This window comes from Scleropages formosus, chromosome 17 (genome assembly GCF_900964775.1).
Source record: "Scleropages formosus chromosome 17, fSclFor1.1, whole genome shotgun sequence".
NCBI classification, from domain to species: Eukaryota; Metazoa; Chordata; class Actinopteri; order Osteoglossiformes; family Osteoglossidae; genus Scleropages; species Scleropages formosus.
In genome coordinates this window covers 24,055,152-24,081,878 of record NC_041822.1, presented here as the reverse complement: position 1 = coordinate 24,081,878, position 26,727 = coordinate 24,055,152, and the positions used below count along the sequence as shown (strand labels likewise).

Here is a 26,727-nt window from a genome sequence, read left to right as displayed (position 1 = left end):
AAAGTGACTTAGTTACAGGGTTTTGTACATGAACAAACACTGATCGCCCCTCGGGGGTGTTTTACTAGATCAATTCAGGTAAGCAGGCTACGGGGTTATTTTCGTTCCCTTAAAACTGTACATTAAAAACTTTCCCTCTGTATTTAATATAACTAACTAACTAACAGCAAATTAGGCGCCAGACAACAGTAACGTAAAAGACCATCCGAAAAAGCGCTAAACAACTGCAATCTCGGTCACGTCATATTTCAGAGACATGAGAAATGACCTTAGTCGCGTGACCGCGCCGTGATGACCCGGAAATGACGACAGAACGGGGGGGGTTCTTCCTCGCTCGAGACCGGCAAGATGGCGGCGGACACGCAGGTATGAGTGTGCCTTCGTGAGAGAGGAGGAAGGGGGTGCTCGGAGAATGGTGCGCGTGCTTTGCCCGCGGGAGCGGTGGCCTCGATAAAACTCTTTTTCGCGAGAGGGTGCATACGCGCGAGCTCCGTGTTCCTTTGCCGGCTTAAAAAGAGCGCGCGCATGGGACCAGCGCCACGCTGTGCTCGGTCGTTGGCGCCGCAGGTGAGGTGACGGGAGAGGGGCGCTGTGTGGACAGCGGGGGTGGTGGGTGCCGGGCAAGGTGGTGACTGACTGGGGCACCCAGAGAGGCAGGCAAAGAGGTGAAAATAAATGCGAAGTCCGAGGGAACCCGCGAAGACCAAGAAGAACTAACTAAGTAAGAAGAGACAAGAAGAAGAAGAAGAAGAAGAAGAAGCTGGTCTGTCGCCAGACTCGAGAAGCCCCGTTCAGCCGGACGTGTTGAGGCCACTGAGGCAGCAGCTGGAGCCAGAAACAGAAATTTTAGTCCAAATTCGTGTTTTCAAATAGCGCCGTGACGTGTCGTATGCTGTAGACTGAGCAACACAGCCGAGGACATGATGACTTGATCGAGTTGATGGAGTTTTTCGTCCTGCTCCTGGGGGTGACGAGGAAGGTCTTCGAGAAGAGTTAGTTACCTCGTTCCTAGTTGTAAAACTTAAAGTGAATACAAATGAGCCACATAAATTATTCAGTCGGTGACTCACTACGCGTACTTGTGTTCATCGAAGACACTTCTCCAACGCGAGGTACAACTGAACAAAAGCAACAACAGATGAAGAGCTTTAGACACAGACACTAAATTATGGACGCAGTTTGTGTGTGTGACACCACCGTGTTGCTGGTTCACATCCCTCCAGTAGCTCCTACAGAAGTGACATTCAAACAGTAAAAACAGATAGTCATAGTAGATGGTGTTGAAGTCGTATATCGAGCTCAGGAAAGAAGTGGCTCTGAAGGAAAGATGGGTTTGAGACCCTTCTTGACAGCTGGGAGGGAGTCAGCTGCTCTGATGGACAGCGGGAGTTTGTTCCACCACATGATTGAGGCCAGAACCAAGAACCAGCAGACTGTCTGCTTTTGACACCTAGTGAGTTGGGCAAAAAGTGAATGGGGTTGTGTAGGTGCGCTGATCCTGTAACCAGAGTGTGGAAGTTGATATGGGTCACTACAGGAAGCCAATGGAGAAGGAGAATGCTCATTGCAGAACTTTGCTGGAAACACAGAGGAAACTCCCCAAAAAACAGATTTGTCCATTTACAAGACACTTATGGAAGAAGGATCTATGAATAGTTAGTATGTGGTCTTAGTTTCCTACGTTTTTGTCTGATGTCTCATCCCGTTGCTTGGTTCTGTATGTTTATAACTGTAATGTATTTACATTACTCCTACTGCCATGAATTAATGTGTAAATACTTAATTGCTTGTCAAGTTGTTTTGGGGCAGAATGACTTTTTCTTTTTTGCTCCCACCTCCAGGTTTCAGAGACCCTGAAGAAGTTTGCCCTGAAGGTGACCTCAGCCAGTGTGAAAGAGCGCCGAGACATCCTGCAGGAGCTGAAGCAGTGCGTTACGGGGAAAGGTGAGGGCTCGCTGAAGGAACCTCATCTTCACCTGGTACTGCTCTGTTTCGATGGGCTCTGAACATTACACACTCGTTGCTGGGAAGTACTGAGGCAGATCAAATGGAATATATGAGGTTGATTCCGAAGGAATAAACTGAACATGTGACCAGATAGGTGGTTCAGAACCTCTGTGGCTGTGTGTTACCAGTGCTGTTGTGATTTTCCTGTTGCAGATCTTCCTGAACCAGCCATCAAGGGCCTGTGTAAACTCTTCTGCCTCGCTCTGCATAGATACAGGTCAGTGGCTGCGCTGCTGTCTCTACTTCAGAGAGTTCACTTACCCTTTAGCTCACTTGACACCAGAGCTCTTCAAGATCCCCTCTTAGTCCTGGTGTGATGGTTGCTTGTTCTGTGTCCAGTTCAGGCAGTTTTCGAGTTATGTCATATACTCCTTAAGGCAACTGCCCCATTAACCTTATATTATTTTTGAGTCCTGATGTTTACTCATAACATCTCACGACGACTGCTACATCTGCTGTATAATAACATCGTTGATTGCATTTTGTTTACATATCTTTTTGTTTGTGATTCCCTTCAAGTTACTTATTTTTATAAGGCCTAGCAAGTTGAAAGATGTTTAAGCAAAAACAATGCTGCAGCATGAAAATACATTTATCGTACTATACACTGTATTTATATTTAATAGTAGTATTTCAGCATGAAGAATATATGAACTTTGTAGGAAAAACAAAGCCCTTTTATGCAATATAGTGCTCATACATTTTAATTGTTTATATATCTTTATGGTGCATATTATATAAGGGACTTTTGAGTTATGGTGGAGATGTCGGAACCTAACTCTAAAGACCACCAGTATATCAGTTTCAACATTTGCTGCTGCTTTCTGAGAAAGTGAAGTGTTTAATCGCAAGTAACACCTAGGTATTACTGCATACACCTTATGACTTTAGCTGAAGCAGCGTGCATTCCTTGGGAGGGGTCACTTGATGTGTGAAGAGTGACATTAGTGATGACATGCGCTGCAAAAGATTACATTTGTGACACCTGGAGCACCAAGACTAATGTTGCATGTCCTATTGTTGTTCCATCAGGGATGCTGCATCTCGCAGAGCCCTGCACTCTGTCATCGGCACGTTGGCTGTTGCCCAACCAGTCGTCACGGCGACCAGCCTCCTCAACTGCTTGCTCAACAGTGGAATCATCAGCAAGAGCGGGGTCCCCAGGTATGAGCGAGGAGGACATTGGAGTTACTAGAGTCTGATATTTGAGACAGCCAACCATGCCTCTCCTAGTTCTGGTTCCTGGTGGAGTGTGCTGGTTTCTTGTTGTGTACTGATATTTTCCAGGGCTCTGTGACCTGATAGCGCCCCCAGTACTGAGGGAGAAAGATGATATGAATGAGATTATGGAATCAGCTCGGCTGAAGCTGCAGATACACACAATAGTCATCACGCTGGAATAGAGTTACCGATTTAGGCCATTTTTGTGACCTCTCTTGCTGCTCTTTGACACCCTCCTATTAACCCTTTCTCGCATGTTTCCTGGTCCGCAGTAAGAGCACAGCACCTGCAGCTGCCATGGCTCTTTCCTGGACTTGCCTGCTGGTGCGTGCTGTGTTTCCCACCCCGGAGAGTAGAGAAGGGCCCACCTGGAAAAAACTGGTGTGTTATTGGGATGTTCCCTGCTTACCCCACCATTCAGTTTTCCATTCATACCTTGTCACATTAACATCATTTCAGGAAAGAGCTTCTCAATTCAGTGAAAGTTAAGAGCTCGTTGATGGTTTTTTTTTTTTTTTTAAATCTTATTTTCCTAGAAAGGGGGGGAAAAAAAAAAAAAACATGTTTGCTGACATGTAGGAAAAGCACTTGTATTTATGCTACTTGGGTTCCTACACTGACCAGGTAGAGGTGCAGAGTCTGGTCCTCGCTGAGGTGGTGGGTGGAGCCCAACGGAACACCCTCAAGTCAGCCTTGAAGAGCCTGAGTCAGCTGTGGAAGGAGGTGAGTGGGGTGCTCTGTAGGGGAGGAGCCCTACATGCTGTAAATGCAGAACTAAAGTAAGAATACCTAACCTTTCTACCCTGTGTTGGTTTTCTGTCCATATGAGCTGTAGCTTCATTTTGGGGATGATCAGTCTTTTGTTGTTTTAGAACCCAGGTTTAGCTGACCAGTACATGAGCACCCTGCTCAGCCTGGACCAGAACCCCAGTGCACTGGCGCTGCTGTGTGTGTGCGTGGACTTCTGCACGGCCCAGAAGGATATGTCCACTGTTCAGAAGCACAAGGTCTGAAAATACTGCTTGTGCTTCCCTGTGCACATACATTTTCCCAGTCTCACACATACACCTGAGTGCTCCGGTGTGCAGTGATTGATCTTATGATAAATGAAAAGCATAATTTATTGTAATTGGCCTTAGTAATATAAACACATAATGAGGAGACAGACTTTTCTGGTGTTTGTTGTACTAGACTGATGTGTGTTTATAAATTTCTTCCTTTGCTGTCTTCAGGCTGCTCTACTCGACCTGTACCTGAAGACAGTACTGATGAGCAAAAGCAGGCCACAGCAGCACATCCTGGTGAGTGCTGCCGAACCAGAGATCAGAGGGCTGCATTGTCATGGAGCGGCAATGTGAGAGTGATTGGTTCGCCCTGGTGTGTGTACAGGAGCGGAGCAGCTCAGTGCTGCGCCATGTGAGCCACACCGAGTTCCAGGAGCAGCTGTTGCCTGCACTGCAGAAGGCCATGCTGAGGAGCCCAGAGAACGCCATAGAGAGTGAATCTCTTTCTCATTCAGACAAACATACACACACTGCAGCCTGGCTAACACCATGCTAGATGAGTCATTGATTAAAGAATTTATACTCAGACACATGCCCACCTGTCATTGCATTAACAGCAAGGCTATCTGTAGGCCATCCGCCAGCTGTTTAAAAGGGTAAATCACTGTAAGTAGCTTAGTGTACAAACATAAGATGATCTTGGATAAAAGTCAGCAAAAGGAATAAATAAGATTGGTATAATGTAATAATTCTCACATATCAAACACTCAGGTGTTTTAATTCCGCAGCGAGGGCTTAGTGTGTGTGAAGATACTCATCTGACTTTTGCTGAGAGTGATTTCTGAGATGTTTAATTGTTGTCCATCTTTTACTTCAGCTATTTCTTGCCTCCTTGCGTCTGTGACCCTTGACCTCAGTCAGTACGCCCTGGACATTGGGAAGGGCCTCGCAAGTAAGTCTCCGTCTGTTTAAAAAATGAAGAGGTGAGAGCATGCGTAACTTCAGGTCAGGTTTGAATAGCTGCATGATATGGGTGTGATCGGTTCCAGGCCAGCTGAAAGCCAACAACCCGCAGCTGATGGAACAGGCCGTGCAGGCCTTGCAGCACTTGGCTCAGCAGTGCAGCGACCCCACTGCTGTTCAGGACATAATCACACACCTCTTCAACATCCTTGGAGGTCAGATCTTGCCCTTTCACCCCTTTTCACCTTCTTCTATATAGTCGCAAATATCGGTGTAAGTGTGGAATTTTTTTGACACAGCAGAGTAGTTCTGATGGTGCTGCGTTCACCATGGTTTACAGTTTTCTCCTAATTGCAGGTTCAGAAGGGAAGCTCACTGTCGTTGCCCAGAAGATGAGCGTTCTCTCAGGTACGGCCCTTGTCGACCTCTCTGGAGTTGCACCCTGGGCATGGTTTCTCTGTGGGCTAATGGGGCGCTCATTGTTCTCTACTGCTTGTCTGCGCAGGGATTGGCAGCTGCAGCCACCATGCTTTGTCGGGGGCCTCCAGCCAGGCCCTGAGCTCCTCTGTAACTGTGCTCTTCATCCCGTATTTGCAACAGGAAGGTAACTCGTAACATTTTCTGGATTCTTTTTGAAGGTCATGAGCTGCTTGCTACTGGTTGTATACTCGAGAATTGTGACCTTGTAACTCAAGGTTATGGGTTTGAATCTTACCTGTGTGTGCATTCCCCTCCTCTTGCAGTTCATGAAGGCACTCTTGTGCATGCGGTGGGGGTATTATCGCAATGGAGTGGGAAGCTCACTGTGGAGGTCCCTCGCCCCCTGCTGGACTGGCTGAAGAAGGCCTTCACCCTGAAGGTGTCCACCTCGCCGGTGCGCCATGCCTACCTGCAGGCCATGCTGGGGGCCTTCAAAGGTGAGCTCCCCCACCCCTGATGTATTTGTCCTGTGTTTGTCAGTTGTGAGGAATTCTTTCTCTTAAACTCCCTCTTTAGTAGCAGGTGCGACCAAAACGCACACAGACACACACGTTGTCTGAAGCCGCTTGTCCCAAGTGGAGATGTGGCGAGCCGAAGCCTATCCCAGCAACACGGGACACAAGGCTGAAGGGGGACGGGACACACTCAGGAGGGGGGCCAGTCTGTCAGAAGGCACCCCAAGCTGGACTCGAACCCCAGATCCACCTGAGAGCAGGCCCCGGCCAAACCCGCTGCGCCACCGCGCCCCTCGCAACCAAAATGCAGTTAAACGCAATTCAAACACCAAAAACAACTGTGGGCAGTTGGTAGCATATTGGATACTCTAATTTGCTCCAGTAAAAAAAAGACTCTCGCACACACACTGACTGAACCGCTTGTCCCATGTGGGGTCGCGGGGAGCCGGAGCCTAACCCGGCAACACAGGGTGTAAGGCTGGAGGGGGAGGGAACGCACCCAGGACGGACGCCAGTCCGCCGCAAGGCACCCCAAGCGGGACTCGAACCCCAGACTTGCCAGAGAGCAGGACCTGGTCCAACCCAGTGTGCCACCACGCCCCCCATAAAAAAAGGGAGAAAAAAAAAAAAACTTGCCTTTTAATAATTAATTCATTAAACTACACACAACTAATTAGTTACTAGTATATATAATTATTAGTTATTAATTATTAGTTCTTTTGAAGAAAAGCATTAGCTGAATGAATAAGTGTAAATGGAAACCTTGCAGTCATTAAGTTATCTGTCATACGCCTTAACGACACAGTAAAACCTAGAAACAACACTCAGGTAGATCATGGCTCTGTCCTCCTCTGCTCCGAGCAGGTGACACTCTGCACCAAGCCATGGAGCTCTTACCCCTCCTCCTTCAGACAGTAGAGAGGGCAGCTGTGCAGAACTCCCAGCAGGCACTGGTATCAGAAGGTGTGGCTGCTGCCGTGCTGCTGTGTCGGTTGTCCCTGCTGGACACGCAAACAGGTGAGAATTGAGTAAAGGCATCGGGTTCATCATGTTGAGAGTACAGAGGAGCTGTATGTGCTGAAGAGTGTGTGTGTGTGTGTGTGTCTGTTGCAGATGCAAAGATGACCACCTTCTGGAACCTCATACTAGATGAGAAGAAGTTGCTGTTCACCACAGAGAAGTTCCTCTCTCAGGCCAACGAAGAATGTGAGTCACACACATGCATGCAAATTGAGACTTTCACACACATTTATTTGTACACACAAAGTCACACAGCAGCGTTGTTTGCAATGTTCCCGCAGCACTGTTAACGGTGCTGCAGTTGTGTGAGAGACTATTCCTGGACCATGCCCACAGACTCAGCAACAGCAAGTCCCAGTGAGTGTTCTAGAGCGCTGAGTTTGTCTATACCGCCTCCACGGTCCACCTCTAGTGTTCGCAGTGTCCTGTTTCAGTCTCTCATCCTCCTTCCTGCTGTGCCCAGGATGTACCACCATGCAACGGTCACTGTGCTGCTGGCCCGCAGCTGGCGTGTGCGGAAACGGGCACAGCAGACTGTGAGGAAGCTGCTTTCCTCTCTTGGTGGCTCCAATCTGGCACATGGACTTCTGGAAGAATTGAAAACTGTTGCCAATATGCACAAGGTACAGAGGAGGTGGCAGATTAAACTTGTTCATAATTTTTTTTTTTTTTTTTTGTAATTTCTTGTCCTTTAATACAGGTAACTGACTATCTGAACCTGCTTTTCTGCCCTTTTTTTTTTTGTCGCCATCTTATCAAAAATTTTATTGGTATAAGTGATTAGTCTATAGAAATTAATATATACAAATGTCATGTTATATTTTTGAGTTTTTTTTTATAATAAGCATGTCATTTATTTTTTATGGAATTTGAGAGATGTTAGAGTCGATGTTTACTTGTGTCCTTCTCCAGTAACTCAGTCCTCCATCCTGTTCCCTCCCTGTAACCAGGTGCTGTCCCATGATGTGCTGCTTTCTGAAACTGGGGAGCTCTCCGAAATAGGTCGGTCGTACACCCCCCCACGTGTCCTGCAGGAGGCACTGTGCACCATCTGTTCTGTGGCAGCATTGCAAAATGACCCCACTGAGGCTGAGCGCCTGGCTATTGAAATCCTTGTGATTGCACACCATCCCTCCATAGGTCTGTCCAGCTGTCAGTCTCTCTCCACTGCACTTAGAAACTGCAACAATGCCCCCTAGCAGCCAGGAGTAAAACTGTGCAATTTCTGCCACCCTTGCAGAGGCTGCTCGGCCGGGGCTGTGGCCTGTGTTGCTGTCGCACATGAACATCAACCCCACCGAGTTCATTGACAAACACTTGGACTCCATTCTGCCTTGCCTTCTTGACACTGACAGCCAGGTGAGAGTGAAGACTAAATCTTGCAGTGATGTGCTCAGTTAGTGTATTCTGATTGCAGTTAAAATCCTCCTTTACTGTGAAGCTCTTGCACATTAATGCACAGAAAAGTGGTGCCACACTTACACTGGTTCCTTGACTTAAGCACAGTTGGGACAGAATGTTTGTCTGTAGCTCGTTCTGCTCGTAATTCCAAAGTAACTTCTACCTCTAACTTGGACTCACAAGAGGCTTAATAAAAGACACTTCAGTCAAACCACCAATCACCAAATCACTAATTAGGTTTTGTAAAAACTAATTTAACACTAATATGCTGTGAATGAAAATAGAAATACATTGTCTCCACAAACCCCTATCTGATTCCAATTGTTAACCAGTTAATCCCATTAAATTATGAAACATATGTAATTAATCACTAATGCTCTGTTCACCAGACACAAGTTGTAAACCCCAGTGGAGTGAGTTGAATGAAGGTGGTCGCTTATTCCTCTTTTGTTTGGGTGCCTTTTATTGCCATATGTCTGCTTGTGTTCACTCTGCTGCAAGGATTTTAGAAAACAAATTTGAAGAAAAAGCCGTTACACATTTTCTAAAATTTCCAGTTTATTTGTAACTTGATTGTTCAGTTGAAGGTGTTCTTAGATAGTTTGTCTGTCTAGAATGAGACCATGTTCCACCATCCATCAGGCGGCACAGAATGCTGTGGGCTCCCTGTGCGTTCTGTCCCCCGACAAGCTGATGCCAAGTGTGATGGAGCGGATCACGTACCGGCTTTCGGACCGTGCACTGCGCCAGGTTACCCGCGAGGAGTATGCCATCATGCTCACCCCTGAGGGTGAACTCTATGACAAAAGCATCATCCAGAGGTACCAGCATCATGGCATGAAAGTACTGCCCTCTCCTGCTGGGGAGATTGAGAGAGGAGTGATGGGGCCAGCAGGTGGTGGTGTGGTTAGAGCCATTGCCTTCCAGCCAAAGTGCCAGGGTTTGAATCCCTGCTCTTGCTGTAGTACCCTTGATGGATGTACAAACATTTAATTGATACTGTTAAAATTACCCTGCCGTATAAAAGTTCTATTAAAAGTTAGTGTAAAATTCTAGCATTGTGATCATTTTGGATAAGTAATGTTTAGTAGGCATAATAACAATAACCAGGGAAATGGAATTGGCAACAGTGGCTTGTTGGTTTGTGGCTCAGCACAGACAAACTTTACAGGTTTATGCTTGATTTTTGTTCTGTGTGTTAATGCTGCTAAATATTGTACAAAATATCAGTGCAACGGTTTGATGCAAAGAAAAAACTCTTAGCAAAGTTGTATTGTACAGTTTTTTTTTTTTTTTTTTTTAAAGCAAGTAACTGAGACATAGGGACTGAAATAGTATAGCTAGGCAGTTGACCTTTCACAAGGGTGTGTTTGTGGTTGCCTTCTTTCAGTTTCAGAAGTGTCCAGTTAAACCTCTTGTTCTGTTCTGCTGCTTTTACCTCTACATCTCCCGGCCCTCCTCTCCTGTCTCCTGGTAGTGCCCAGCAGGAGAACACCAAGAAGGGCAACCTGAAGAGGGAGAACAAAGCGTACTCCTTCAAGGAGCAAATCATCGAACTGGAGCTGCAGGAGGTGAGGTCCAATGCCCTTTGGCATGTCCAATGTGAGTTTATCTAGTGGTCATGAAGGTGTTTGTGAAGTACTCATGATGGTTTGTTGTGATACACAGTGAATGGGTTGGTACCCATATGGCTGTTACATGTCAGGATGTTGAATGTCTGCTTTGTGGGCGTGGCGGTTTCAGGAGATCAAGAAGAAGAAGGGCATCAAGGAAGAGGTGCAGCTGACCAGCAAGCAGAAGGAGATGGTGCAGAACCAGCTGGAGAAGGAGTCTGCAATTCGAAAGAGGCTGCAGGGGGTATGGCACTAGATACAGTCCCTTGATGTGTCTGTCTCAGTAGTGCAATAATCTCTGATCTCCAGTGTCATGTAATAAGAACTTAATAAAGTTTGAGGCACATCGTGATGTCTCGTGACAATTAGAGATGGTTACATTTACTTTTCTCTTTAGCAGTAATATGAACATGAATAAAATGACATTGTTTCCAGTACATGTTTAGTTTCAACTTTTTTTAATTTTAATAAATGCAGAGATTAAAATTTCATTGCACAGATGCAAGTGGTTTTTCCTCTTCATTGAGTTTTTGTGAAATGAGCTTGTTAGATGGAAGACCTGTTGTCCAGGGGTCACACTGACATTGTTTTTTACATTCATTTATTTGTGGAAAAGCAGGTTCACTGACCCACAACGTTGCAAATTAAAATAGTGCCAGCGATAAAATAAAACATGCTGCTGTGATTATATTTGTCATAATTATAGCACTGTAGTCACTTATTTACATTTCCAGTATAGTTGGTGTACATGTTTAATCTGTAAAAAGACTCATCCAAGAGGTAAAAATCTTTCTGCATGGAGCCAAAGGTCCGCTATGTGACCTTAAGTGTCCATATTTTCATGTACTGCTATGCCAGATTTTTGTAATCTTGCCCCTTTTCTGTGATGGATTAATGTGATTCCTTCTCTTTGTCATCCTTACTCAAGAAGAAAGGTTTTCCACAGCTGTTCTGTTCCTCTGCTGTTCCCCTCAGCTGCACATGGAGCTGCAAAGCACAGCCAAACTGCTGGTGACGCTGCTAAGCCGCCGGCCCCCCCCGTCTCTCCTGGTACCTGCCAGGGGTCCTGCAGGCACTGCTGCCCCTGCTGCACTCACCCCTGGCAGCACCTGTCCTGCGCCAGCATTTTCTGAATATTGGTGTCTCCCTCATACCCAAAGAGCTGCATTACCTTGGTACCTAGCCTGGAATTTCATCCACTTGACTGACCATCCATCTCTTCACCCACCTGTCCAGTCATTCCTTCAGTATCTCCACTCTCTTGTCCATTTCTCCATTTAGTCATTCATTTAGCCTCTTACTGCCCTCTTATTGGTGCAGGGTTTGTTGAGAAGTTTATTTAGATATTAAATTGTTTCTCTCCTTTTCAATATATAAAAAAATCACTTTATGTAACTGGTATCTGTGTCCCTCCCTTCCTTTGTCCCAGCTGTGTTGGTAGGACAGGTGACACTGCGTCTCCTGAAGCCTGAATGCCCCCTGGATGAGGCCTGGATCCAGGAGGACTTGAGCGTGGCCACCCAGCGTACAGTCCAGCTGCTGCACAACCACACCGTGCCACACCGTGAAGGAAGGGCTGGTGAGTTGCACCAAGTGCACCCAGCTGTCCCAGGCTTGTGCCCATAGTTAGAGTCAAAGAAAACAACTGTAAATAAACAAGTCGCTTCACAAAGTTTCCCTTGGTGTTGACAGCGAGTTTTTATATGCAAGTACTAAAAACAGACACCTCACCCTCCATCCTCTCCGATGCAGACACAAAGCCTCTGTCGGCGCCAGCCTTCTCCTTCTGCTTCCCTCTGCTGCATGCTGTGCTGAGCCAGACGCCCAGCACTAGCGAGGAGGCAGAGAGCATGCTGGTCCGCGTGCTGCAGATCATCCATGAGCACGCTCAGCTCCGCTCCCACACCGACAGCCTGGACCTGCTTTTCGATGAGGTGCACCAGCGAACACCGTCCCTCTGTGTCCTCCGGTTTGCCTTTCATTACATCCTTCATATTGTCAGGTGTTGCCTTCAGTGAGCCTGTTTACAGCCTCCATTTTAATTTATAACATTATAAATGTATTCATTCATTTACTCAAAACCATTCTCCAGGTTTGGTACTGGTGTTAGCTGAAGGCACTCACCTTAATTTGATATAGTAAAAATTACCCTACTGTATAAATGGGTAAATCACTGTAAGTAGCTTAGTGTACAAACTGTTCTAAGCTACTTGATTTTTACTGTGCTGTATGTACTGTATTGTTCAGGTTAGTACCTTGACAATGGGGAGCCGGGACTCAAACCTGGTTCATGAATGATGTAAACCACTGTGTCACTTGATGTCATCAAACCTTTATGTTCCCGTATCTCTAATTAAACTGTCGGGAATGTGTTGCCCTCTAGGTTTTATGGTTTTAATACCATATTTCAGCAATACATGGTAAACTTAGGAATGATTAAAACTATATGAATGAATAAATACACAAAAGCTGTTTCAAAGGACAGAAAAGGATCAGTTTGGTATCAGCGGTTGACTACAATGTCTTTGTTTCTGCTCAGTATGGCCCTGAAATGCTGCCACGTGTCAACATGTTGGTGCTGCTCACCAAGGTGATTTCCACTGGAGCCCCTCGGCTGCAGGTATGGACACTGTTTCAGATGTCTGTACACGTGCAGTAATATATCCACTGCACTTCCAAACCAGACTTCCTGTTGGCAGTGTTATTGCTTTAACACTGCACTGTGCAGTCACTGTAACAGTGTGTCCATGTCACAGGTGCTGGCCTCTCATTGCCTGACCTCCTTGTGTGCGAGCGCTGGGGGCGGGGAGGGCTGTGCTCTGGCTGAGCAGGAGGAAATCGACGTTCTGCTGGAAGCGCTGCTGTCCCCGTGCTTCTCTGTGCGGGACGCTGCCCTCAGGGTGAGTGGAGATGGGGGTTGGGTGGGTTTGTGGGGGCTTTGCTGGGAGAGCGAAGATAAGTCTGAGAGAGGGTGTCTGCTGTTTTTAACTGTTTTCCTCACAGGGGCTGCTTGAACTGGAGCTGGCGCTGCCCACAGACAGCTCAGAGGGCAGCGGGCTCAGTGTACTGCGCAGGCTCTGGGTGGCGCGCTTTGATGTGGAGGAGGAGGGCAGGATGTTGGCTGATAAGTGAGTGGGAGGGCTGTGTTACCTAGCACTTGTGAAGCATTGCAAGGCAGCATGGGCATGAGTCAGGCCATTAGTCAGGGCATTAAAAGACTCCATTAAGTCCAGATGTACCCTAGTAATGAGCAGCTTCAGCAGCCCTTGAGCCACCTGACCTCTGACCTGTCTGTGGCACCCCCAGGCTGTGGCAGTCCCTGTGCCTGGAGCTGGTCCCGGAGCTGTGCGCCCTGCTCATCGACGATGTAACTCACCATGAGGGGGCGGTCCGTGCCGCTGGGGCCGAGGCACTGTCCAATGCCGTGAGCTGCTACCGTGAGCAGGCCCCGGCTGTCTTGGCCCGCCTCACCGAGCTCTACCACCAGAAACTCTATGTGAGTACCCTAAGGTCCTGCTGTTTGGATATAAGGCTTGAAGAAAATGTGGATATGAAGGCTGCTTGAAAGTTCTGTGAACGTGTAGTAAAAAAAATGCAGCTTACAGTTTTGGTTCTCACTCTGTGCGCTTGTTGCTGATTGGCAGAGACCACCTCCGGTTCTGGACGCTCTGGGTCGGGTCATTTCAGAATCTCCGCCAGACCAGTGGGAGGCCAGGTAAAGAGCACCCCCACCCAAGAAAGATGTATAATTTTGAGTTGCTTCGCTAAATCTGAGTTATGAAAGTAATTGAATGCGTAACATCTGTAAAGTTGTACACTGCTAAGGCCACCTGGATAAGTACTAGCAGGGTTTTGGTGATGTGGCACATCTGGCTTTGTTGAGTCTAAACAACCTTGTGTGTGCGTGTGTGTGTGTGTGTGTGTGGTGTTTCATCTGCAGGTGTGGAATCGCTCTGGCTCTCAACAAGCTTGCCCAGTACCTGGATGAGTCGCAGGTCACTCCGCTCTTCCTGTTCTTTGTGCCGGACGCACTAAATGACCGACACGCAGAGGTGCGCCGCTGCATGCTAGATGCCGCACTGTCTGGCCTCAACGCTCATGGCAAGGTACACCCCAGCTCCCGCTTTCTTTTTCTTATTTATAGCACCTTTTTGTGATAAAACGCATCTCTCAGCTCTGCATGTTTGTTTCTTTTAAACAATGTAAATGTCAGGTACACGCAAGTGGATTTGGTCAGTTTCACTTAGAGAAGTGTGGAATGCAGATAAGATTACCTGAATTCTGAAATGTGTGTCTGTTTCAGGACAATGTGAGCTCCCTCCTACCCGTCTTTGAGGAATTCCTGAAGAGTGCCCCACAGGATGCCAGCTATGACTCTGTGCGCCAGAGTGTGGTCATCCTCATGGGCTCTCTGGCCAAACACCTGGATAAAAGTGACCCCAGGGTGAAGCCCATCGTAGCCAAGCTCATCACAGCTCTCTCCACACCCTCCCAGCAGGTGAGCACCAACAAGACTCCTGAAAGTCCGTACGGAGGTGTTAATTCTAAAGGTTAATTTCTGATCCCCCTCCTGACCCCTCTCCCAGGTCCAGGAGTCGGTGGCCAGCTGCCTGCCCCCACTTGTCCCAGCCATCAAGGAGGACGCGGGGGACATGGTGCGCAAGCTGCTGCAGCTCCTGCTGGAGAGCGACAAGTATGCAGAGAGGAAGGGCGCAGCCTATGGCTTGGCCGGCCTTGTCAAGGGCCTCGGTATCCTGGCGCTCAAGCAGCAGGACATCATGACCACGCTCACCGACGCCATCCAGGACAAGAAGAACTTCCGACGCAGAGAGGGTCAGCCCTGGGAGAGGCTCTGGGGTGGGGGCAGGACTTCCACTCTTCTATGTGTGATGAAAAATGAACCTCAATATTTGACTTTGCAGGTGCGCTCTTTGCCTTTGAGATGCTCTGCAACATGCTGGGGAAACTCTTTGAACCCTATGTGGTCCACGTGCTACCTCACCTGCTGCTCTGTTTTGGGGACGGGAATCAGTATGTCAGAGAGGTGGGGCCCGTTTAGCTCATGTTGACACATGCATGCTCACACAAACAGCGTGGTGACTGAGTCTCCCTCCTCTCCCCTCTCCAGGCAGCGGATGACTGCGCCAAGGCCGTCATGAGAAACCTGAGCGCCCACGGGGTGAAGCTGGTGCTGCCCTCCCTTCTGGTAGCGCTAGAGGAGGAGTCCTGGAGGACCAAAGCAGGTGCAGAGCCTTCCCACAGTGCAGCGGGGCGCCTACCTTGACCTCTGTTAGCTGTAGTCCCTCTTACTTTCTTATCCATATTTGTAACACCTGTATTCTACAAATTCTGTTGTTATAACAAAGTTTTTCACTAGGCAACTTTGAAATGTGTAAGAACACAACCACCTGTGTAAGTGCAGGTGCTGAGCATTAGTTGGATGTTCAGGCATGATGTAAACAACACATAACATTCCCAGCATCCCCTCCAGTCCTAGCCAGGCTACCGCTTTTGTTGTGATTTGCTAATTGTCATTGTGAACTTTCGTTTGTGCTGTATTTTGGTATGAAAAGACATGGAGATTAGTGCTAAGAAAAACAAATATTTTTTGTATTTCATCATTTATATCACACTTGTCTGAAATTACTTATATTAAGTTTGTACACTAAGCTGCTTATAGAAATTTATACAACTGGGTAATCTTTACTATGTCAGTTCATGGCAAGTACCATGACTGTGTGCTACAGGTTGCAAAACTCGGTCCTTCCAAAACAAAGCATTTTCTTTAAACACTACCCCAACCGCTCTGATATTTAAAAAAAGAAAAAAAAAAAAAAAAAGTACTGTATACTGTTTTGGAGAAAAGTTCCAAATATGTGAAATTAAATATTAAAAGTAATCAAGTGTACCAAGATCAGAAAATTTGCAAACATCGCCTGGTGTTTTTAACTTCAGTTTATTCATTTAACTGATGCTTTTCTCTAAAGCAGCTTAGTCATTTACCCGTTTATATAGCTCTATAGTTTTACTGGAGCAATTTAGAGTAAGTACCTTGCTCAAGGGTACTACAGGTGAAGGTGGGAATTAAACCTGCAACATTTGGTTCCGAAGGGTAGCAGATATAACCATTACACTACCAGGTGCAGTGGAATGTGGATGTGAATTATTGAATTTAGTATGTTTCACATTTCCAAATAGTAGATTTCATTGTGAATGACTTACGAACTTAGATTATGAACTGATGTTGTGAACATGACAGAGATGACTGGATACATTATTGTTTATATGGGTGTTACCCAATGTGCACAAGGAATTGCTGTGCTGGAGGAGTATTACTGTCACTGAAGTGTCTCTCTCCTCCTCCCTCCAGGCTCAGTGGAGTTGCTGGGTGCCATGGCTTACTGTGCCCCCAAGCAGCTCTCCTCCTGCCTCCCCAGCATTGTACCCAAGCTCACAGAGGTGCTCACTGACTCCCATGTGAAGGTGCAGAAGGCTGGCCAGCAAGCGCTGCGCCAGATCGGCTCCGTCATTCGAAACCCCGAGATTCTGGGTGAGGTTTTATTGGTTGTGATTTATGGACTTTGGGGTTAAGGACAAAACAAATTACAAAGCAGCCTCTGGTCCTAGTTGTGCTTGGAAGTTGAGGAGGCAGTGAGATATATAGGAGGTACAGTGAAGTGTAATGCATTGTGAATTCCTGTAATTCCATAGCAGTTCAGTCAGATTGATAGATCCACACTATGGGGCAGATGCAGTGGACCCCTATAAGTCCTGGTAAAGGTTAAACAGGAATGTTTATGGCAAACACATTGTAATAATAATAGTAATAAATGATCAGGGGCTATGGCTTTTATTTGGGCAAAAAATACAGGCAGAGGGTGTGAAGCATGGAAATATCATATAAATGATTTTCATAGTGAAGCTCATTTCAGCAGCCTCTTTCTGAAGAGCTGCCCATTCTGAATTTTGGAGGTTTCAAAGGGCTGGGGTCCAAGCTTAACATCCTTCCCCCCTCCAGCCATCACCCCCATCCTGCTGGATGCCCTGACTGACCCATCCCGCAAAACGCAGCACTGCCTGCAGACTCTGCTGGACACCAAGTTCGTGCACTTCATTGATGCCCCCTCCCTGGCCCTCATCATGCCCATCGTCCAGCGTGCCTTCCTGGATCGCTCCACCGACACCCGCAAGATGGCTGCTCAGATAATTGGCAACATGTACTCCCTGACTGACCAGAAGGTATGCAGCGGTCTGTGGCGCTGCTTTGTTGATGTTAACCTTGGGTAACCACCCCCTCCTATGTGTTGCAGGACCTGTCCCCTTATTTGCCCAGTGTCATCCCAGGACTCAAGGCCTCCCTCCTGGACCCTGTGCCTGAGGTCAGTACCCAGACAAAGACCGTTTGATCCATTTCTTCCTTTCTGCAATTTTACTTTTGTGCTCCTGCATTTGACATCTTTAGCCGAAAATGTAGAGCTTATATAGAAAAACTGAACTCTGAAGCGTTGAAGAATATTATGGGTGTGTAACTGAACTGTCTACCTCGACTTGTCTTTGCATCTTGAGCTCAGTTAAACATCCATATTTTTGTTTGTCGCTATATTAAAATTGTCATACTGTACACCAGTGAACACAAAGGGGACTGGACATCTGATCATAACTCCGAAGTCAGTTTTACCCTAAAGTCACAGTCAGTAAAATCTTAAAGCAGACGTCCATTATTTACAGGTTATGTTATGTAAAAGTCCTGGATATATCTGAAATGAATTAATGAACACATTAAGACCTTTTCAATAATTTTACTAACTCTGAGCTGTTTTGAAATTAAAGGTAATTTATAATGGCTCAGTAGTACGTAGTCTTGATAAACTCCTAGTCAGTGCCCACTGTTGACCGATTTATCTCAAACACGTGCAACATTGATCATCGTATTGATCACCAACCCTGAGAAACATCAGATGGGCTGTGAACACTGTGGCAGCGAGTTGGATCAAAGTGTTTCCAGACTCTGGGTCTGCTATTCTGGCACATCAACACAGATCTTGTTTGTTCTGTTAGAGATAGAAATCTCTGACAAAAGCATGAAGAAAATGTTAAATTTTGGGCGAAAATGTATGTTTGGATATTTGGATATTTGTAACTGTATTGTAACCTTAGGTGACACTTTGTTCCATTTAGTTTTTTTTTTTTTTTTTTTTTTTTTTGCAGCTACATTGCTTTTTAATGGTTCTTGCCTGAGAAATTCAGCGTAAAGAGCTTTTGACTGGACCTCCAACTGATGTTCTTTTAATGTGTAACTGTTGGTCCTGTGTGATCATTCCACACCCCTCACCTGCTCCAGGTGCGAACAGTGTCTGCCAAAGCGTTGGGTGCCATGGTTAAAGGCATGGGCGAGTCCTGCTTCGAGGACCTGCTGCCCTGGCTCATGGAGACTCTAGCCTCTGAGCAGAGCTCTGTGGACCGCTCTGGTGCCGCCCAAGGTGAGCCATGCTTGCGTTTCCTTCAACAGAGTCCCCTCCTGCTGGTTTGAGGCCCCCACATGCATTGACCCTTCTGCCGCTGAACGCCTCGCTCAGTCTCCTACTCCCTCTGCAGGCCTGGCGGAGGTGATGGCTGGCCTCGGCGTGGAGAAGCTTGAGAAGTTGATGCCCGATGTGGTGCAGACCGCCAGCAAGGTGGACATAGCCTCCCACGTGCGCGACGGCTACATCATGATGTTTATCTACCTGCCTCTTACCTTTGGAGATAAATTCACTCCCTACGTGGGGCCGATCATCCCCTGCATTCTCAAGGTGCGTCTCCCTCTGTCTCAAACACATGCACTCTGCACTAAATGCCTACAAATTTTGCTGCTGTTCTTATAAACACTCCTATGCTTTCTCTTCAGTCCCTCTGAAGGTGGTCACTTATCATGGTACAGTCACGTTAAGTGCAGTAGCATAAGTCCAAATATAGCTTCTGCGGTAGTGTGTGTCACTACAAAGTTACATTCCTGGGTATTAATCTCATGGTTCTGTGGAGTGTTCTGTCAGATAGTTCTAGCTGTCCATCAGCCACTGGATTTTCACCGGTGTCAGAGTCCGTTTCTGTCTTGGTGTTTCATGCTGCTGCAGTAGGTGATTCCACAGTATTTCGGTGCACATTTCATATTTTGAGCCCAGTGGTAGGGATTTGCACAAGATATAGAGCAGATCAGGTTCTTTCATGTTGGGGTGGAACACAAGTATATTTTCTCTCTTATTTTGACCTGTGAAGCTCCTTTGATACTTTTGTAAATATCTGCCAAATGTGTAAATCTCTAGATGTTTTTAACCTCTAAAGGGTTAGGTGAACAGACTGTAGGTTGTGTTTTTCCAGCTGGAACAGTGTTCAGGGTTTTAACGCTGAAGCTCCTCCCTTGCCTAGGCGCTGGCGGACGAGAATGAGTACGTGCGTGACACGGCACTGCGGGCCGGCCAGCGCATCATCAGCATGTATGCAGAGACAGCCATCGCCTTACTGCTTCCTGAGCTGGAGCAAGGCTTGTTCGATGACCTGTGGAGGATCAGGTATGTACCCGTGTGTATGTGTGCATACGTACATAACGCACACACTGGAATGGGCTCAGATACGTCATAGGCACAGACCTGGGAACATAGGGGAACACAGAATTCAGTTTTGGAAGCCAAGGGCTGTAGATTTGAGACCTCTCCCCCTGCCTGACTGGGCCCTGTGTCACCTCCCCCCCTCAGGTTCAGCTCTGTTCAGCTCCTCGGGGATCTGCTGTTCCATATCTCCGGGGTGACTGGGAAGATGACCACAGAGACGGCATCTGAGGATGACAACTTTGGCACTGCACAGTCCAACAAGGTGCTTAGAGGCCTTCATTACCCGCCAACGGCCTGCAACCTGTTCTCAAGACGGAAGGAGTTTCTCCAGCACGATATGTTGTCGTCTGTACCCTATCCATCAGTGTCTTTGGCCCCTTAAGTTATATAAGAATGAAATGGTCAGTTTTAGAAGAAAAGAAAAATAAAGCTTTTGCATAACAATATTGACTGCAGGGATTGGATTAAAGTGCATTTTGGGGCAGTATGAACAGCTGATGTCTTGTGGTTTTTGCCTTATGTTGGATTGTGAGCGTGGTGTTTATGTTCACCTACCAGGCCATCATCGGAGCTCTGGGTGTGGAGAGACGGAACCGGGTCCTCTCCGGGCTCTACATGGGGCGGTCCGACACTCAGCTCGTGGTTCGTCAGGCCTCCTTGCATGTCTGGAAGATTGTGGTGTCCAACACACCCCGCACCTTGCGGGAGATCCTTCCCACCCTCTTCAGCCTGCTGCTGGGTTTCCTGGCTTCCACCTGTCCTGACAAGCGAACGGTACCTCTTCCTGGTGCTCTACTCTTGATCCACCTGTACTGTGTAGTCCATATGCCCTCCTCTCCCTTAGTTTGAGCAATGGAGTTCATCAGTGACCTCAGCTAATCAGCAGAGTATAAAGGCTCAGCCAAACAGCAGTTTTTATGAGCTCAGTCATTCAGGAACCTCAGCTGTCTGTCCCTTGAGAACATAGAGCACTAAACCCTGGATGTGTACCTCTGTGTGCAGATCGCAGCGCGTACACTGGGTGACCTGGTGCGCAAGCTGGGGGAGAAGATCCTGCCGGAGATCATCCCCATCCTGGAAGAGGGGCTGCGCTCGGACAAGAGTGACGAGCGCCAGGGCGTGTGCATTGGCCTCAGTGAGATCATGAAATCCACAAGCAAGGATGCGGTTAGTCGCCAGACACCTCACACAAACGCACTGGCTTCTCACCTGACAAACTGTTAATACCTGGAGTTTGTTCTTAACTCAGTTTAATAAGTCCAAAGTTACTTCCACAGTCAGCGGTTAATACAGATGTCTCTCTAGTATTTACAGGTTAAGTTCAGTAAAAAAAATTATCCTGAGTGCTGTACAGGGAACACCTCAATGTCTTGTAAGTAGTGTTTCACACAGGTACAATGTGAAAGTCATCAGATATCTCCACACACACAGTAGAGAGAGCAGTTGGACTGATGGGTAAACCCACAGCATCCTGTGTTGCCAGTAACGTGGTTCTCTGACAGTCGACTGTTCTGCAGCGAGTCTGCATCACTCAACACAGAAGGCCTTTTGGGAAACATGTAGCGACCTCCCACAGGTGCTGGTGTTCTCAGAGTCACTGGTGCCCACAGTACGGAAGGCACTGTGTGACCCCCTGGAGGAGGTGCGGGAGGCAGCGGCCAAGACCTTTGAGCAGCTACATGCCACCATCGGCCACCAGGCGCTAGACGACATCCTGCCTGCCCTGCTGCGCCAGCTGGTGAGTCACCACATGCTCAAACTCTCTTAGCAACGGTGCAGATGCACGTTCACAGACAGACATGCACACGTTGGCAGTGTTCCCCTCTCACCTAGAGTGTCTGCAGGAGTTTGATGCAATGTACATGAATGCGCACACACTGACCTTTCTCTGTTTCCAGGATGACGAGGAGAGTGCCGAGTTTGCTCTGGACGGTCTCAAGCAGGTGATGGCTGTGAAGAGCCGCTCAGTGCTGCCTTACCTGGTACCCAAGGTGAGTCCAGCCATGCCCTCATCTACAGTCTTCACAAAGGAGCAGGGATGGTCAGTCTGTTCTTACCCTTCACTACTGCCTGCCCAGTTTAACAGTGTATGCTCTCGTTTCTCCCCTGTGTCTGTCAGCTGACCGCACCACCAGTGAACACCCGAGTACTGGCCTTTCTGTCAGCTGTGGCGGGGGATGCCCTGACCCGCCACCTGGGCGTCATCCTGCCCGCCCTCATGTCCTCGCTCAAGGAGAAGCTCGGCACAGAGGAGGGACAGCAGGTAACATCCTCTCAGCCCTCTTTACTGAGATCCGTCCATGCAGAAATATATAGTCTATGACATGTGTGGAGATATGGGGTATGTTATTTCACATTTAAAAGAATGTAATTTAACAAGAGAATTACTACATTAAATAATGGCAAGCAAGGAGGGAACAGAGTGGAATACCATAGGAAAAGTCATGAGCAAAAGGAGTTCAGAGAAAATCTGTGAGTCACATGAGGAAAGAAAGAGTCGTCACATCAGAGGCACCATATTCTCCCATAAGAGATCAGTGATCAATGAAGGGAAGCGGTCACTGCTCAGCTGGCTCAAGTTGGGTTGTCATTGGCTGTTGCACACTTGTCGTGTTTCAAAGAAGCCAATCGTGAGTGTGCCTGCCTCTTCCCACTGCAGGAGTTGAGCAGCTGTCAGACCGTGATCCTGTCAGTCGAGGATGAGACGGGACAGCGCATCATCATCGAGGACCTGCTGGAGGCCACGCGGGGTGCTGATGCGGGCATGCGCCAGGCCTCCGTCACCATCCTAAATGCTTACTTCGCCCGTACGCGCCTTGACTACAGCGCCCACACCCGTGCCCTGCTGTCTGGTCTCATCCGCCTGCTCAATGACTCCAACCTCGAAGTCCTGCACCAGAGCTGGGACACCATCAACTCCATGACCAAGGTGTTGGGGGGGGGAAGGGAGCTGTGGTGTCTAAGGAGGTGGATAGAGCAGCACATGGGACCTTAATTATTTTACTAAACAGCTAGAGATACTCTGGATTGTTGTTAAGACTGACACCAGCTTGTGCGTGTTTATAGAAGCTGGATGCAGGAAGCCAGCTGGCTCTTATCGACGACCTGCACCGGGACATCCGCGCTGCTGGGGCTGAGGCCAAGGGGCAGCACCTGCCTGGCTTCTGCCTGCCCAAGAAGGTAAGACCCAAGTCTGGCAGTTTTTACAGACAGATGCTTTTCCATCTCATGGCCTCAGTATGACTCCCTAGTGTGTGTGGGCGTGCATGTGTGTTCATCTTCATTTCCCAGGGGGTGACCTGCATCCTACCTGTTCTGCGGGAGGGAGTACTGACTGGCAGCCCAGAGCAAAAAGAGGAAGCAGCTAAAGCACTGGGTGTGGTCATCAAGCTGACTTCACCTGAAGCCTTGAAGCCTTCAGTGGTGAACATCACTGGCCCCCTCATCCGTATTCTAGGAGACCGCTTCTCTTGGACAGTTAAAACGGCTCTGCTGGAGACACTCACTCTTCTGCTCGCGAAAGTAAGTTCTTGTGTGCGTTTCCGTCTTTCTCTCTCTGTCAGTCCATTGGTCGTGTGCCTTCACCCTGCGACCATGTCCTCACCCCGTGCCTGTGTGTTCGCGTAGGTGGGTATTGCCCTGAAGCCCTTCCTGCCCCAGCTGCAGACCACCTTTCTGAAGGCGCTGCAGGACTCGAGCCGAGCAGTGCGGCTGCGGGCAGCTGAGGCCCTCGGCCAGCTGGTCACCATCCACAGCAAGGTGGACCCGCTCTTCAGCGAGCAGCTCTCTGCCATTCGCAATGCAGAGGACTCAGGCATCAGGTGGGCAGGGGTCAGAGGTCAACCCCATGTCTGTCCAAACTCTCAAAAGTAAAGTGTACACGGTTAAAAGCAACAAAACGTAGTAATATACATTGAAAGAAAATGTCCTTTGCTGTTTTCACCTACTGCAGAGAGACTATGCTGCAGGCTTTACGGTTTGTCATCCAGGGTGCTGGGTCAAAGGTCGACTCAGCCATCCGCAAGAACATTACCACTACCCTGCTTGGCATGCTGGGACACGACGAGGTATCTGGGCTAAAGTCTCACGAGGTCTGCATTGTGCACATGTTGGAAAGGATACGTGTGGGTTGATCGCTTTCATAAAAATCAGTTCCATTTTTTTCCAAGATTTAAAAAAAAAAAAAGTTAGTTATGTAAAAAAAAAAAAAAAAAAAAGAATAAACTTTAACGCTACCAGATGCCTATCATTAGAAACAAAGACAGGGATGAGGTGAAGACGTCTGGTTTTACTTTGACAGTGATCAAACATCCGGCCTGACGGTCGCGCGTCTCTGATCAGGATGTGGTTGACAAAGGGTGGTGTGGGGGAGGGATTCCGCTGCTTGCCTCAACGAGCTTGTGCTGCTCTCTCTCCCTCAGGATGCCACTCGCATGTCCTCAGCCGGCTGCCTCGGGGAGCTGTGTGCCTTCCTGTCGGAGGACGAGCTGAGGGGCATCCTGACCCAGCACATCCTGGGTGAGTGCACCATGCTTGCTCCTTGCACTCGACACCATACGTGCATGTGCTCATGAACGCCACATGTCATGTGCGCATGGTGTTCATGCAACCTGTCTTAGGTGGCATAGTGGTTAGTCGTCACCTTGCCATAAAGCACCTGGGTTTGAGTCTCCAACACCTCTATAGCACACTTTATCAAGGTACTTTACCCTGATTTGATATAGTAAAAATCACACTGCTCTACAAATTGGTGAATTGGTGTTGGAAGCTTTGCAGTCAAACCTAATAAGTCACTGGAAAAAAAATCTGATAATGAATAGTAAATAAAATATTCGCTCAGCACAATAATCAGTATTCTTTAACATAACCCCTGCAGTACGTGTGTGCACTAAAGGGTACGTGTAGTGCCCACACCAACATGTATGACCTCATGCTCTCTGACATAAATTTAGATCAATTTGCAAATTTCAAAGATGTGCAAAACCACACTCTTCTCCTCTGTAGCGGACATGTCTGGTGTGGATTGGATGGTCCGCCACGGGCGAAGTGTGGCGCTTGCCATTGCCGTCAAGTCGGCCCCTGAACAGCTCTGGGCGGAGGAGTACAGGACGGCCGTGTTGGACGCCATCCTGGCCAGCGCCACAGCAGACAGGGTGAGAAGATGAGGGTGGGGGGGGTTGGGGCGTGTCTGTACTGAAGATATACCTGAGACCACTGTATATTCTTTTCACAGTTTGCCTGGTCATCTGTGAACTTTTAGCTTCTGTTCTTCTCTCTTCCCTGGTTGTCCACTCAGATCCCCGTCGCCACCAGTGGAATCCGAGCAATGGGCTTCCTGATGAAACACCACATCGTTACAGAAGGAGGGGCTGGCGTGTCCCCACGAATCGTCACTCAGTTCATCAAGGTGAGCAAGGGATCTCTCCGCAACTTGGGCTGTACTCTTCTGGGGGTTTGAACCTACAACCCTCTAACGTGTTCCTCCATTCCCCCCCACAGTGTCTGCAGAACCAGTCGAGCGACATCCGGCTGGTGGCGGAACGCATGCTCTGGTGGGTTTGCAGGGACCCCAGCACACCCGCCCTGGAGTCCAGCATAATCAAACCCTTGCTGAAGAGCTTGCTAGATAACACCAAGGACAAGAACACAGGCGTTCGAGCTCAGAGCGAGCACACCATTGTGAGCCTGCTGCGCCTGCGGCAGGGAGAGCAGCTCATGCAGGTCAGAGCCGGCACATACATAAACACACAGGCGTGTCCTGATTGCCGTGACGTTGACCCCACGACCTGCCGTGTGCTCTTTCAGAGTGTCAGCGCCACACTGGACTCTGCCAGCAATGAGCTGCTGGCTGAATGCAGCCGCCGCTCCCTGAAGAAGATCGCCGGCCTGCCAGACTCAAATGAGGAGATTGACGACACCATCCTGACGTGACAGCGGCCGAGTGTGACGCACTTGCACATACATGCAAACTGACACACGGTTAAAGACACGCCACATCTACTCTGCACCCTGTAAATGAAAATCCTCAGTGCACAGGCAAGGCCCTCTTTAGTTTCTGATGTCCTCACTGCTCCCTGAACAGAGAGCTGGAGAAAATAAGATTCTTCCTCACTACTTGTATTCGTTTTGTTTTTGGTTGCACTGCTCTCAGACATCCCAATCCAAGTTACATGGGCAACCAAACCATATTTTGTGCCAATTCTGTATTTCAGGTTTGTATGTCACCCAAAACCAAACCCCTTGTTTAATTGAGTGCTAATGAAGGATGTTCCTTTATCCAGTGAGGCCTCCTGCTAAAGTTGGGATGCTTCCTCTCTGCTTTGCCTGGTTATCTCGTCTTACGTGTGTATGTGCGTGCGCACGCAAGACAAGTTTGCCCTGGAGCTGAAGAATCCATGATAATTTATGTTTGGATGTTAACATAATCTACCCCTTGGAGATTATTGTACAAAGAAAAATGCAAATGTGAGGCATCATTTAATAAATGATTTCATGTGTTAAAATGAGTGAGAATGATCCTGGGCTGTTGGGAGTCTGATCTTTTTAAAGGTATTCTCAAAGACGTGGAAGGTGTGTCTGAAGTAACAGGATGAGGGCTGATATTCTGAGTTCTGAATACTAAATTTTTTAAATTGGCAATATTTTTGACAGGTGAACAAAAACATCTCCCCAGTAGAGTACTGAACACCAGCTACAGCTCAGCAGCCACAGCACTCACCCGCGGCATATTCTGCAGGGCTCAAGGCAATCGTTTACCGATTCAAAAACCACGCAGAATAACTGGACCAAACACAGCTTTGGTTTGGACAGGAATGAAAACACCAACTACACGTAGTAGAGCACATCTGGAACAGTCTTATACATAAATTACCTGCCACTGTCATCTTCTGACTTTTTTCACCATGACTGCTAATTACATCAGTCACCAATGCTTTTACTCACAGCAGCTTCAGGCATTGATTCATGTTTATGCTTT

At 47.8% G+C, this 26,727-nt stretch overlaps 1 protein-coding gene across 1 annotated transcript; it reads left to right on the top strand.

Moving 5' to 3' along the window:
- Positions 1-327: 327 nt before the first annotated feature.
- Positions 328-26,252, top strand: gcn1 (GCN1 activator of EIF2AK4). Its single transcript, XM_018731692.2, is given in 59 exon segments — positions 328-366; positions 1,842-1,944; positions 2,161-2,224; positions 3,040-3,171; positions 3,501-3,609; positions 3,853-3,951; positions 4,101-4,235; positions 4,461-4,529; positions 4,618-4,726; positions 5,110-5,184; positions 5,282-5,410; positions 5,553-5,603; positions 5,701-5,799; positions 5,939-6,112; positions 6,995-7,147; positions 7,244-7,336; positions 7,432-7,507; positions 7,614-7,773; positions 8,101-8,290; positions 8,391-8,509; positions 9,194-9,372; positions 10,029-10,122; positions 10,295-10,408; positions 11,140-11,205; positions 11,207-11,339; positions 11,594-11,743; positions 11,917-12,098; positions 12,704-12,784; positions 12,921-13,064; positions 13,168-13,292; positions 13,471-13,660; positions 13,809-13,879; positions 14,105-14,270; positions 14,468-14,662; positions 14,751-14,997; positions 15,087-15,208; positions 15,293-15,407; positions 16,535-16,714; positions 17,183-17,403; positions 17,475-17,543; positions 18,506-18,644; positions 18,760-18,956; positions 19,570-19,712; positions 19,896-20,013; positions 20,310-20,525; positions 20,754-20,918; positions 21,328-21,489; positions 21,650-21,742; positions 21,871-22,014; positions 22,411-22,680; positions 22,818-22,931; positions 23,043-23,273; positions 23,379-23,572; positions 23,704-23,818; positions 24,173-24,269; positions 24,756-24,904; positions 25,048-25,158; positions 25,251-25,472; positions 25,557-26,252. Coding segments are annotated over 59 exon segments (8,007 nt in total). The 5' UTR covers positions 328-348; the 3' UTR covers positions 25,683-26,252.
- Positions 26,253-26,727: the final 475 nt, after the last annotated feature.